Here is a 14,499-nt window from a genome sequence, read left to right on the forward strand (position 1 = left end):
GCCTGCCGTTAACGCTCCTCGGCAGGGCAGCGCTTTACAAGATGATGGCGTTACCACGCTTCTTGTATGTCCTTGACAATCCCCCCTATCCTGTGCCACCCAGGTTCTTCCAGAAAGTAGCGGCTCTGGTATCCAACCTACTTTGGGGAAACCTCCCGGCGCGAGTCGCGCAGTCCAAGTTACACAGAGACTGGTATAGCGGAGGCATTGCGCTACCGAATTTAAAACTGTACTATTGGGCTGCACAGCTCAAGCCCATCAATCAGTGGATACACGCACCACATACCGAGCCAGCGTTTCGCTCGGATAGGGTGCAGTTGGGCGCTGATAGTCTATTGGGTCCACTGTATGATCATCGCAAGGTGCGCACTCTGGTCGGCCCCATTAAATTAACAGTGCAGATATGGCACGCAGCTACGGCAGCTCTGGGCTGGAAGGGGAGGGTCACGGGGATGACTCCGCTGTGGGACTCACGCACACTGGGCAACCTGAGGAACACCAAGGGGTTCGCACAATGGGACACGATAGGCATCTCTGCGGTGGGTGACCTGTGGGAGAGGAATGAAGTGGTCCCCTTCGCCCGACTGAAGGAACTCTATGAGCTCAATGACAGGGAACTCTACAGATACATTCAGGTCCGTCACGCGCTGCTGGCAGTCATTCCGGCAGGCACACCGCTCCCTGAGTCCTCACCTTTGGAAGATCGCCTCCTCACCGATTACATGTTAGAACGGGCGACATCCCTCACTTACCATAAGCTACTCAATAACAGCTCTGACCCCACGTCGCACCTGAAAGAGAAATGGGAGGGTGAGATTGGCGACATGGATGAACCTGAATGGCACGAAGCACTTGGGTCCCCTAGAGAGGTAGGCATCTCGGCACGCATGCGGCTAGTGCAATTTAAGATTTTACACAGGGTTTACTATACCAGGACGATGCTGCATCACATACACAGGACGCCTCATCCCTACTGTCTGCGGGGGTGTGGGGAGGAAGGCACGTTCTTCCATACTATATGGGACTGCTCCAAGATCCAGGAATACTGGAAACAAGTGCTCCGCACACTTTCGCAGACATTGGATCACTCCATACTGCCTGACCCGAGGAGGTGCTTGCTAAATATATGGGAGCCTACCGACTTAACCAGATACGAACGACTTTGGGTCACGGCGGGACTAATGGTAGCGAAACGAGACATAGCACAGCGCTGGGGGGCTGCAGAACTGCCAACCAAGTCCATGTGGTGCTTGAACATGGATCGAGTAATGTTGACCGAGCGAGCAGTGTACATCAACTGAGCCTGTCCCGGGAAATGGAATAAGATATGGCTGAAATGGAATGAATACAGGGGGGACATCTGCGAACCTTTGCGCGAAGATGATCAGGATGAGTCAGACGAGGAGGGAGAGGAGGGCTAAACCTAGGCGGGAGGAGGGGACGGGGTGGAGGCCCGGGCTGCTGCAGGGGATTTCCTCTTAGAGCTTAGGCAGGTGAGCCGAGGGGGCGGGGGCGGGTGAGGTGCGTGGAGGCATGCGCGCATGGTGTAGGGCTGTTAGGTTCCCATACTCCCAAGAGACACTAGAAACTTGAAATTCTTTGATTTGTGTTGGACCACACTGTCATTCCTAACTGTTGTTGTTATATGTTTGTTATTTTTCGAGCATCGATCGAAAACCAAAAAAGTGAAAAATCCATCAAAACCTCAATTTCTGCCTTGAATAATTGCTCAACCGGCGCTTTTATTTTTTCAGTATACTCCATCTCGAATTTATTGTAACTGTAATTTTGTTATCCTTTTTGCTGAAAATCACTGTATACAACGATCCTCTGATAGCGGCCAGCCCACAGGGTTGTAGGCATTCCGCTGTGTACTATGCAAAGTGCAATAAAGGTTTTGGGGGGAAAAAAAAAAAAAAAAAAAAGATTTTTTTTTTTTAAATGAAGAAGTATGGGAATGCTCTGTGGTAAAAACATTGGTGAATCCCTGGAGAAATTGGTTAAATCACAGATTTTCAACGTATGTTTGACATTTACAGAGCAGTCTTTGTAGGATAACGTAGTGGGGATCCACATAAGATAAACTACCCTGGACTCAACTGGTGGTCTAGTTTTCAGAAATGCATAGTGGTCGAAGGTTTCCCTTGTTGCCGGAAAAGCAAAAAACCCAAACATCCCAGCTACCCACATCATCAGAATTAATTAATTTCAAAGGAAAATCTGGATGTCTCCAAGTTGTGTTTTGAGTCCATTTCTTAACCGGGCAATATGCCCAGCCACACACGTTTTTTGTTTACTGGAACACATAATAGTGGTATACTTGTTATTACAAACTGAATTAATCTCCATTTTTGACTTTCAAGTGTAAGCTACTGTGAAAGAAATGTTTGCACAATGTCCACTAAATTCGAAAATATTATTGGTATATGGGTATCCCCAAATTCTGAGTTGTACATATAACCACTATTCCTACATTCATTAGATGTTACCATATGAATTGATTCACGATCAGTACACAATGACACATCATAACGTGGAGCTCAATTGATGTCTCAAGGTATCGCTTGTTTTCAGACACAAACAAGCACTAGATTTCCCTACAGCTAGAAGAATCTGACAGAAGTTAACAGTATATTAGATTTGTAAATCATCCAGGGGTGAATTACCAATAAAAACTGTCACCTACCTTTTTTTTTTGCTACCTAATTTTCTTAGTTTTTTTAAGCAATTAGTTAATTGTCATCTACACAAATGACCCCTAGCTGAATTAAGAATGTTATCTACTTATCAGATATGTAAAACGTTCTGCATTAACCCATGGGTATCCACACATGTTCCATCACAAAATGCAAATAGGTAGAAACAAAAAAAAACAGGAACACTGACTACCTGTTGGAGAACTGCATAAAGTGTAGTAAAAAAAAAATGTTACAACTCGGTATGTGCCTGAAAGATGAGAAAAGAGGTGATCTTAGCACATCAAGCCTTTTTGATGGCATTCTTGCAATAAGAAAAAACATTTTTGATACATTTTGGCTATTTCTCAGTTTTGTCCAGGGGAATCGCCAACCCCTAGTTCCATTGTAATCTCCTCATGTGTGGGGGAAAAAAGATCAAAATTTGGCCAGGATATCTTTGGTGGGATAATGTTAAAAAGATTGAAGTACAAACTGTTCCAAAAAAGTATTTAGCTTAAATCAAAGGCATTTCACTGAACATCAATCACAGCGTAACAAGGTAAACACACATCAAGATCAAAACTATTTTAGAAACAGAAAAAAACACCTCAACAAAACACTCGAACATTTAGACCACAAACCTAAAAAAGCCATGTTTTGGAATGTAAGGTGTCCAGCTTTTTTTAAGAATAAAAGCACACAATCATGCACATGAAGGATTATTTGTTAGGTGTTGCCGCAACAATGATGCATATGTAAGATTATTTGTTAGGTGTTGCCGCAACAATGATGAATATGTATGATTATTTGTTAGGTGTTGCCGCAACAAACGTACACCCCTGAAACGAACATTCTTTGATTTACATAAAAACACAAATGAAAGAATGAGACAACACTGAATGCATTTGGGTGGTCTTTTAATCCATCATTTCACTCGATTCCAGCCTCCATGGGTCTGTCTTGAATGTATTGTGTTGTTATTAATATACAACATTTTATTGAAAATTGGTCAGAATGCAGCCAACAAATGATCAGTCTTTGATTTACATAAAAAAACAAATTAAAGGATGAGACAACATTGAATGAATTTGGGTGGTATTTTAATCCTTTTCACTTGATTGCAGCCTCCGTGTGTCTGTCTGGAATGTATTGTGCTGTTATTCATGTATAACATTTTATGCAAATTACTCTTCACAAGCATGCCTGGCCTCGTAGCATTTAAACATTCAAAACTGCCTAGACGGGAAACTTAATATTTTCTCTCTTGCGGTCTCCAGCACGTTTTTTTGCATATTTTCTTTGAGGAAAAGTGGTTACACATGAGCAAACTTGAAGAACAACAACAGATCTCACCAGTAGGTACTACAATTTTATCAAATCATTTATTCTTTGAACTGCATTTATGCCGCTCAATGGAAATGTCAGAACTAAACCTGCACTGCACTGCAAAATGAAAAAAGCAAGTTTGCAGAATTTGCTATGAGGCAACAAATGAGAAAAGTAATGCATGGGAGAACCATGGCAGAGGCATATTTTCAAGAGAAATTAAACCGGACAGTACACCCATTAAACATCTGAATAAGTTGGAGTGGCAGTAACTTCACCCACGTGATCCTTGGCTGGGTAAAATGACTTCAGATCAGAGAGGAACAAAGTTAGAATGGGCACATGGAGGCGCAGACAACAAATGCATAATATTCATAATTTGCTACAATGGGGCAATTAACAGTACCTTATAACAGACAATTACATTTACTGGTCAGTTCCTTTTTCTAAACCAACTAATACAGGGCAACGTACGGCTATATGCATTTTCAACTAGGTGATCTGCAGCAATCAATCTGTTGTTTTAAGCCCTGCGAGAGCTCATCTGCTTTGTCTGGCGCTTTCAGTGACCCACCCACAAGCCTCTACAGCCAATGTCAGAAATTGTCCGCTTGAGCAGGATGGCCATCTACGTCAGGTGTTGTGGTAGGTGGACGTAACCCTTTACTCTTTTTCTAAGTGTATCTACCTCGAAGTTGTGTGGTGTCCCCAAATAGGTGAAGGCACAAGTTGTTGTGGTATATTCAAAGGCTAAATACTCAGTGTGGCTCTCTACGTGCAGATGCCACCCAACGATCAGTCTACCCTGTCAAGTTCTCACCTACCGCTCAGCAAGACCACCAACGCAAATACCCTCAATACTACAGACTACAAGTGGGGCAAGGTAAAAAAGGTACCCCATTTAGAAAAGAAAGGCATTATCTTTTCAATAAAATTGGATTCTTAGTGTCATTATTTAACATGGTTTTAAGGGATGCTCTTATACAAAAATGTGAAATCATACTACAGCATTTTGTGGTTCTGAACAGTAAAAGCAGAACGAGAAAAGTGGCAAATGTAACATTTATCTAATGGCAAGAAAAGAGGTTTTTGTAAAATGTAAACATCTGGTTATTTCAAACGATGTTGCTAAAAATGCATGCTACCTTCGGTTATTTATGAAACAAGGAACGTGTTTGTGTATAAAATACGATACAAATATTAGCAAAAGTTCTAGTGAGCTACTCGGTTAACATATACTAATAAATATATATATGAAATTGTTTTGGCCACGTGAAAGTAAGGGCACAGCAAACGTGCTTCCATCTTGAGAAGGGAAGGCATTTGTCAGTTGTTTCTTGCTGGAAGATAATTCTAAGCTCGTCCTGAAAATAAAATATAATCATTAGTTTGGCGAATTTAATGTTCATCTGGATCTGAAACTGGTAATACAAGCCAGTGAGCTAGAGTGCCTGCTGCAGAGCAGAAAAGTAGCAGTGATTTGTCCAACAATGACAACGCCCGCTACTCAGTGATTTGAAGCCTGATAACGACAGCCACAATTAATTTAACACAATAATATCTTGGAGTGAGTATACAGGCCCGGGACTTTTCCAATAGGTTACCACTGATTGTTATAATCATACACTTTTATACATTAGCAAGCATATTATATAGTTAATTTCTCCATCATATACATGCAAAGACTTTGAGCGGTCCCAGCGTTCAGCCGAAAAATAAATATCTTAATGGAGGGGGGGGGGGGGGTTAGAAAACACGTAACAGTCACATTTGTCCCAGAAAGAACAACCCAGAGAGTGTCTGTGCCTCATACAATGGGGGGGGGGGGGGGGGGGGGGGGGGGGGGGGAGAGGAGGAGGGAGAGGAGGCAGGGTGGGGGTGCAGACTGGTGCAAGACTCTGGCAGGATACTGGCGGCTTCTTTTAAAGAGGAGATAAGGCTGTCAAGAAACCAGGCAGGTGCAGAGCACAGTGTGTTTTCTGCCAGACCGTGTTTTCCACCAGTACGCTTGATGAGCATGATAGCCCAGTATTGTTCTTCTGTTTAATAAATTTTGGGATCGGAGAGTGGAGACTAGAGTCATAGGGACACTTTAATTGCACTACTCTTACAAAGTGCAGCAACTGCCCGCTCTATCTGGGCTACAAGAGGCTGATGATGCTGGCAGCATAGCTCTAATAACGCAAGCAGTCTCCTTTTACCAGTGATTCTTTGGGGTCACTGAATGGAGATGTCTCCAGTTTAAACTTCCTTACAGTTCAATTGTTGTCCTTTGCGCCCTTGAAGTATGTAGAGAGTTCCTGGACACGTATGCGAGGTGCCATCTAGTGTGAAGTCACTAGGTATAGCTGATTGAGGGAATGGTGAAGTGAGGTGGACAATAGAATAGCAGATGACTCTGGGTCAGGCTAACCAAGATCCATGCTTTAGCTGGGAGCCAGCGAGTTCTGCATTCCTTTTCCTAATGCCACAACTACAGCTGTGTATAGGTGCGTGAGATAACCACAGCCCCTCAAGTGCCTCCAGTTCTAATGTCCGAGAACAAGCAGCCCCTTTCTTCTTGCTGTGATCTGTAAACCTTTGAAATCTGAACACGCTGGGTTGCTGGACATCCTTGTAGGACCATCTCAAAACACCCCAGTAGTTGTTCCAGGAAGACCTGATCCCTGCAAGTGCCGACCACACACTCATGGTTCTTCAAAATTGGGAAGGTTTTAAGATTGAGAAGAGGTGTACAGCCTAAATAGCTAGATCTGGCCTTGAGTTCTCGGACCCATTCACCAGTAGAGAGTTCCACATTTCTCCCAACATTTAAAGAGGAGCTGCACAACAGTACAGCAATGAAGACTTGTACTCTAAGAATAGGACTTTACTAATTGCCGTCTTCCTTCCGCACTAGAAGTAAGCCTGGGCCACGCCTGAAAAACAGCTGTTGTAATTGACCTGTGCAAGGTGGATGATGGTACTGCCAGCCAAGTACAGTGCCTACCTAACTGAAGGGAACTGCAGGTGATACCTATTGCACTATGACTGCTCCAAGAACATGAATTTGACTCATCCAGTTGCTCAAGGGTCATCAACTACTGCACGACACCATTAGGTTCCAGGGAAAGAACACATGTGTCACCATCGTAAAAGTAATTTTACTTTGTCAATGATTCCCCATGCAACAGGGAGTTTGTGTGCACCTTCTAGTGGCCTCCAGAGATTTCGAAGAGGACCTTGGCTTTCGCTCCTGGTTTAGGGAATTCATTATTTTAGTTCTAGCCCAAGTGTTTCAGAATTTATAATCACTTGAACTCCTAGTTCCTACCACAGACTGGCACAAGCTACAGCTTTGGCCTTGCAAGTACCATGCCGAGTGGTGGATGCCACCACCCCTGTGGGACTGGACTAAACCTGGTGGGTGCAGAGCTACCAACCCCCCTAAACTGTGTTGCCATCTTTATAGATATCTAGGTGTAATGGCATGTGCACTGCATTTTCCTCTACAACTAGGCCAATGAAGACCGAACCAACAGCACTCTAGTAAACATACTGAGCAGTGTCACTGTACCCCCTGAAGAGAATGCATTATTTGCTAAGGGACAAAATATAGGAGTGCAAGGGCAGTTTAGGAAGTCCGACCCCAGAATCATGGCAGGTGCATCGAACCCCCACTAACGCTCCTCCATCAGTAACAGACTACATCACTGCAAGTCGAACAGTATCACAATTTTGTTATGAAGGGAACCAGTAAGTGAACTTTATGAGACTGATTTTGTGCGACTGTTGTATGATCCTCTAGTGATAATCACTAGTTTTGTGTCTGTATTGTAGTCACAAATTCTGCTTCACAAATATCTTCAGTAAAGACCTTCCCTGGCACTTTAACACAATAAGTGTTTGGGGTCATGTCTCTGGCTGAGATAGTAATACAAACTTCTGGTTTTCATGGTTGATCTTTATTTTTTGTGTATTATATGTTTCTTACGTGTAATAAAGCATTGTTTTAAAAAGTAAAGCACAGAATAGTGTGTTAAACTTGACTGGTGCTACTGTAAGTGTATGGTGAGTTGATACATCTACACCACCTCCTTAAGAAAGCTTTGGACTGCTCAAACGCATCAAGGGATAAAAGGGTGCATTTGGTCATTGAACTGGGGTTTAACAGTGAAGTGGCCCCCAAGGCAACAGTGTGAAACATCAATTGTCACAATTGAGGCCCAGTAACACTCAACTGCCTAGGAACACCAGGGAAATGTTCTCATTTAAAGAATCTAGATGTTTTCTTTTGGAGAGAGGGGTATTTTTGAAAAGGGGGAGGGCTGTAGTGTTGTGGACAAGAACATTTAACATTTACAACCGCTTGATCTGAGGGAGCGGGGCGGGAAATGCTGATAAAGAGTCTAATAGCGTGCAAGATTTCCCTTACCGGGATTATCATTTTGTGCACAGAGCATGTTCAGCAGAGCATGATCTGAGACGAGTTGTCAAACAGGGTATGTTGTATGAATGCGGGGTTCAAATTAAAATCGCCGACAAGATTAATTAGTGGTGAATGCAATGATTCCAGAACAGTGTCAAGTTAAGAAACACACTGGGTGGAAGAATGTAACGAGGTTTGCTTTGATGGTGAAGTGGTACCTGAAAGAAGATGGGTGTCACGTGCAATATCTGAAATAAATTATGCCTCATTGTCCATACTCCCCACCATGCTTGAAGGGCAGTCAGGTGCTACAACTGGCACTCTCGGTTTCAATGGCTACAAAGGACGACTTTCTTCAGAATTTTGATGCTCAACACTAGAGGCAGCATTGCACAGAGAAATCTAACACTCATTGCTCGCACAAACAGTTTATTCAACATAGTCCTTGTGGACTTTCAGTCTCTGCTGTCAAAAACAGAGAAGGGGCCAACTGTTGTTCTATAGTGGACACTGTACAAGTAGGTCCAATTTACTTCAGACACTGCCTGTGATAGTCAAATCAGCTCTTGTATATTTTGAAGAAGTGGTAATAATAGGTACAGACAACGGTGCTTCCAAGAAATGCCTAAAAACACAGATTGCTCCATCTGAGAACAGAGATGGTAAGGAACCCTGAAGATAGTTTTGGGAAGGAGGGTGGTAAGGGGGGACGGATTGCGTAACTACCATTAAACAGGTGAGCTGCAACAATAACATAATTACAACGGCTTTTCCCCATCTATCTGGTGTGATCTAAAACCCCATGTGCTGTTTGGAAGAACCCATCGCGAAATACAATGTACCTTTTGCTGTCATTTTCCGCATAGACAATGGTTTTATCTTAACTGCACACCTTTGATATGGAATCCTAATGATAGCCCACAAAACCAGTTGTAGAAAGATTTTAAATAAAGATTTGCAAAGTTATAGAGTAAACACCATTTAGTTGCTACAGGTACCGACTTTACTTTCTTGTGGACAATCTGTAGTAACCCATAAGTGGACAATTGCCCTCTACATAAGTCTGCTAACTTTGTCGCTGCTGGTTGCATCCAGATTAAAAAGCTACATCGTAATCAATTCAGCTGTGCTCTGACACAACTGCAGGCCATTTTTTTTTATTTTAAGATACTTTGGTGTTCGATTAAAGTGCATCCTTAATTAGAAAAAAATATTTAAACTTAAAAAAACACTAAGGCATTATATTGTTGTTTGTAACACCCATGCTTATTTAAATGAAATGGAATAGTGAAGCAAACAGCAGAAAAAAACTGTGCTCAAAGGGTGGCACAATCCATTGCTTTTGGTATAAAGTGTCATCATCGGCTCAATTATTTACCTGGTTATTTAAAAGGTAATCAAGGTCAAATAATCTTCGTCATGGTAAGAAGTTTAATACTGCTGGATACAAGTTATTCTATTTTCATACATGCTCCGCAATAATCAAGTAAACCACATGATGCCCTTATCTAGCAGTGTAGGGTTTGCACAAACACGGCAAAAATCTATCCTGGGACCAATATCGCACTTTCTCATAAATTACAATTTCTATAAAAATCAGTTTAAGTGTGAGCGTGCTAAAGGATCAGAAGAGTAATCTTGTCTGCCATTTTGTGCACATAACCATTGCCTCCAAACTTACATTATTCATAAACTGCATGCCACAAGTTGGGATTTATTGCTCACTCAGTACCTGATTTCAAAGTAAAGCGCAGGATCTTGGCTCTCGGAATGGATTGCTACCGGCTGGCATTCCTATGAGAAGTGCATCCTTGCAGGCGTTCTGCATACAGTACTGTTGAAGCTCAGCAGCCGCTTGTGACACCTGAGGTAAAGAAATATATAATATTCAATTAATCACCTAAAAACTTAAATAGGGCAGGTCCGTGAAATGATTGCATGATATCATTTTTAGATCGAAGCCTACCAAACAGCGCAGCTGTCTGGTTTGCTAAAGACATGTTGGGGACATTCACAAAGCTTCCCTGGGAATGCATTCTGCCCGTTGCGTACCCTTGTGGTTTGTAACTCACATTTTCTGGCTTTCTCTTTGTTGGCTTTATTTGTTTTAGGCTGCCCAGATTCAGTTCGCCCCTCCCAATAAGCAAAGCCTTTTCACCCTACTTCTCATTGTATTCTTCCACAAGTTATTCTCCCTGCAAACAGGCCTGTAAATCTTGTTCTCATTTTGTCGCACTTGTTGTGCATTGAAAGACAGAGGTCAAATGTCAAGCTCTGTTTTTCAAGGAAGCTTGGTGTTTACTTTTCTTTCTCGGACTTTAATGTGAGAAAATGTATGCAACAATCTTGTTGGATACTGGGGTTAAAGGAAAGGTTTTTGTTCTAGCACACAACATTTTAATGAACTGTGCCAGCATTTCAGAATATATCAGAATTAAAAAACACAAATGAAGCACATTTGTTGTTAATTCTGAAGTTTGTTGGCAACAAATATCTTAATATGATCAAAATAAATCAATACACTAGGTGATGCCATTTCCACAAATTATCGCTTGTGTGCTGTATAGTTTTATTAGTAAAACTGTACTCAAATGTAATGGTCATTTTAATTGAAAACGTAAGGTTTGTAATGGCATTGTGCTACCACACCATGCATACTCTATGCCACACCAATCCACTCCCTTGCATTCTATGGCATTCCACTTTACGTTCTTCCAATCTACTCTGTACCACTGCATACTATGCCACTGCCCTCTACCCAGCATCAGGCCACAACTCTACAACAACCTACTCTACACCACAGCCCTCTATGCCACTCTACTCCACTCTACTCCACTCTTCGCCACTCTACTCTGCACTGTACGCCACCGCAGCACTCCACATCACTATACTGTACTCTGCACCACTCTAATTCATGCCACTACATTCTACAAAGCGGTACTGTATGCAGCTTAATTCTATGTTGCTGCACTCTACACCACTATACTCTGCAACACTCTACACCACTGCACTCCTCTACTCTGCACCACTGTAGCCATCGCCACTGGTTCACTTGATGATAGTATCACCCAGCAAAACTGATACTATGTACTTAAATTAGAACATGTGTACAATAAAAGGATAAGCCCACACAAAAAACAGAGAACACCCAAAATCAAACAAAAAGTTATCCAAAGAGAAACTCTAGTCTTACACAATTGCACCGTACTACGGTCTTAATGGACGCAGAAATGTACGCACAAGATTTCAGAAGTTGGTCAAAAATAAGTTTTAATCAGAAAAAACAACTAAAAATACTTGTGTGCTGAAAATAGTAAGCCACTCTTTAATTTAACGTAGCACATTTCTATTGGTATAGGTGTGCCTTGGATGGATTGGCTCCTGCCTCGTGTCTATCGTTTGCCAATGCTCGTTAATAGAAGCCTATGCCACAAAAAAAATAACAAAACATACTACCCCCTAAACATGACAGGCACGTGTCTCATAAAAAAAAAATCTATATAAAAAAATTAACTATTATATATCATTTTTATAGATACTTCCAGGCCGGTGTACTTGCTTTGGATTGTTGTAGCTGGAGATATAGTTTGTAGTGACCAGGACAAACAAGAACGGAATACAAAGAAAAAAAGAACACCAAAGTAAAATACCTGACCACTAGCCTTAGCACATAAAGTGCATTTCCATTGTCTTTTTAGAAAGATGTGCATGTGTGATCAGAGAGATACAATGCAAACACAAGGAGATGAAGGGCAGAGCGCTGAAACTTTTCAGACACTCGCCCCCCGTCACAGATCTGGGTTGAATTCATCATCGTTCTTTAGCTCACATGCCACCACAGTTCAGACCCAGCTATATGCAAATCAGTCTTGACCCTGGACCTCATGGCAACAGTCCAGCCCAAACTGGCAAGCCAAGCCTTCCCAGGACAGGAAACAAGCATCATGGGACCAGTTTTGGGGTAACACCCCTCACCACCAGGCTAGCTTGAATCCAGTAGCAAAGTGAGCAAGGGACCCAAGTCTGGGCATACCCTGCCAACTTAGGGCAAACAAAGCAAAAACAAGGAGATGATGGACGGAGAGCTGAAACTTTTCAGACACTCATCCCCAGTGACATATGTTGAGTTGAATCCATCATCGTTCTTTAGCTCACTTAGCCACCCCAGTTCAGCCCCAGCTACATGCAAATCAGTCTGGACATTGTGCCTCATGGGAACAGTCCAGCCCGACCTGCCATGCGAAGTCTTGCCTGGATGAAATAAGCATCCCATCATTCTTTAGCTCACTTCACCACCCCAGTTCAGACCCAGCTATATGCAAATCAGTCTTGACCCTGTGCCTCAGGGGAACAGTCCAGCATGAACTGCCAAGCCAAGTCTTCAAATGAAAAAATGAACTATTATATATAATTTTTATAGATACTTCCAGGCAGGTGTACTTGCTCTGGATAGCTGTTGCCCGAGATGTAGTTTATACTCACCAGGACAAACAAGAGCGGAATAGAAAAAAAGAAACACCAAAGTAAAATACTGGACCACTAGCCTTAGCACTTAAAGTGCACTTCCATTGTCTTTTTAGAAAGATGTGTGATACGAGATACAAAGGCTAAAGTGAACTGCCCCATTGCCCCCCTGTTGAATACTGAAGTGGATGGAAGCAAAAGTAGGACGGACTGATATATATATATATATATATAAAACATAAGATTTGTTTACACATGAGGCAGCCAAAACCTAACCGGTTATGTAAGCCTGACCTAAAAGTAATGAATGTCTCTGCTACCAAGTGTACTTCCACAGACGGTACCTTAGTGATTGTGGACATGCAGATATATTTGTTATATGTAGAACGCCAACGTGTTGCACTGCTCTCAATATGCTAAACAACAGAGGGAATGCCAATTAATTAATACGGTCTCCAGGCACCTAGATCCAAACTGCTTCTGAAAAACAAATGCACAGAGGAGATCTAAAAATAGAAAGTGAAATAACAGGTGGTGTTATGGTTCCGAAGCACCATGCAGAGAACAGCATATTATTCCAGAAGGAACAGGCAATAATGATGGGGAGACACGGGTAGAAGAGGTATCAATTAAAGAGACGACATTGGCACTGCCGAGGGAGGGTGAAATGGAGAGGCTATGGGGAAAAGCTACCAACTACAAAGAAATTACAAAAATGCAGCAATTGTTCCAAAGACTGGTGTCTGACGACTGTCTCGCGTTAAGAACTCTATGCACAGATGAAAGCTAACGTTAGCTTATACACAAGGTTAGTGTGTCTTTCTGGAGACAGACAACGGCGGCCTCGAGGGAGTGAAAGCTACAGGAGACACTTGGTTAACACTGTGGTTTTTGTAAGGCAGTCTGTTCCATAAGCAACTACAATGCTGGCTGCGGATAGAAGAAACAATTTAGGTGGCGCCGCTTTCCGCCTTATATACACCCCAATCCTTTCACTTGTGTTGTTGAAAACGGCCTGAGTTTTTGGCTAGTACATGCTTCACAGCGCGGTGTTGGTCACATCATGAAATCACAGGGACGAGGCAAAAGGATGGTGTGTATGAAATGGGGGCTCGCATCGAGACAATACGGCCATAGAGATGGGACTAAACGATACGAATACATTCATACGTTCCTTTGATTTTGCTCGATGTTGTTATTCCCGAAGCATTTCGCAAGCATTTAAAACTGCGTGCATTTTTACCCTGAACGCTCACTTGTCTCGATGAAGCAGCATTTTCTGTAGTGATGTCTAGCTGTACGTGGCTTCACAGCCCCGGGCAGACAGCTGCTCTGACGCACGAACAGCCACATCCATGCTCTGCAGCTCATGTGGCACCCAATCACGAAACCCGGCACTGTGCAATATTTTGTTAAACTGTGCCGAGTTACCCAGGCTGCTTCAGTGAGGGCTTAAGATAAAATGCTGCGCCACATGCGATAGTAAAACGTGACCGCAGAGATGTACAAATGGATAATCACAAACTAGATCATGCAACGGCTGTCAATGATGAGCCATCCCATAGTCTAATCTTTGAGACCCACGCAGCCTCTGGATCCTTCTCCAGCGCTATAGCCACTGCA

The 14,499-nt window shown here is 42.6% G+C and overlaps 1 protein-coding gene across 1 annotated transcript in view; it reads right to left on the minus strand.

Annotated features, from left to right (window-relative positions):
* Positions 1-5,230: 5,230 nt before the first annotated feature.
* Positions 5,231-14,499, minus strand: part of GNG10 (G protein subunit gamma 10) — a 54,350-nt gene continuing 45,081 nt past the window's right edge. The window contains exons 2-3 of the mRNA XM_078676651.1: positions 10,145-10,276; positions 5,231-5,368 (exon numbers count right to left, since the gene is read on the minus strand). Coding sequence (XP_078532777.1) covers positions 10,151-10,276 — 126 coding nt within the window. The 3' untranslated portion in view covers positions 5,231-5,368; positions 10,145-10,150. The remainder of the gene's footprint in view (positions 5,369-10,144; positions 10,277-14,499) is intronic.

This window comes from Lissotriton helveticus, chromosome 2_1, assembly GCF_964261635.1.
Source record: "Lissotriton helveticus chromosome 2_1, aLisHel1.1, whole genome shotgun sequence".
NCBI lineage: Eukaryota > Metazoa > Chordata > Amphibia > Caudata > Salamandridae > Lissotriton > Lissotriton helveticus.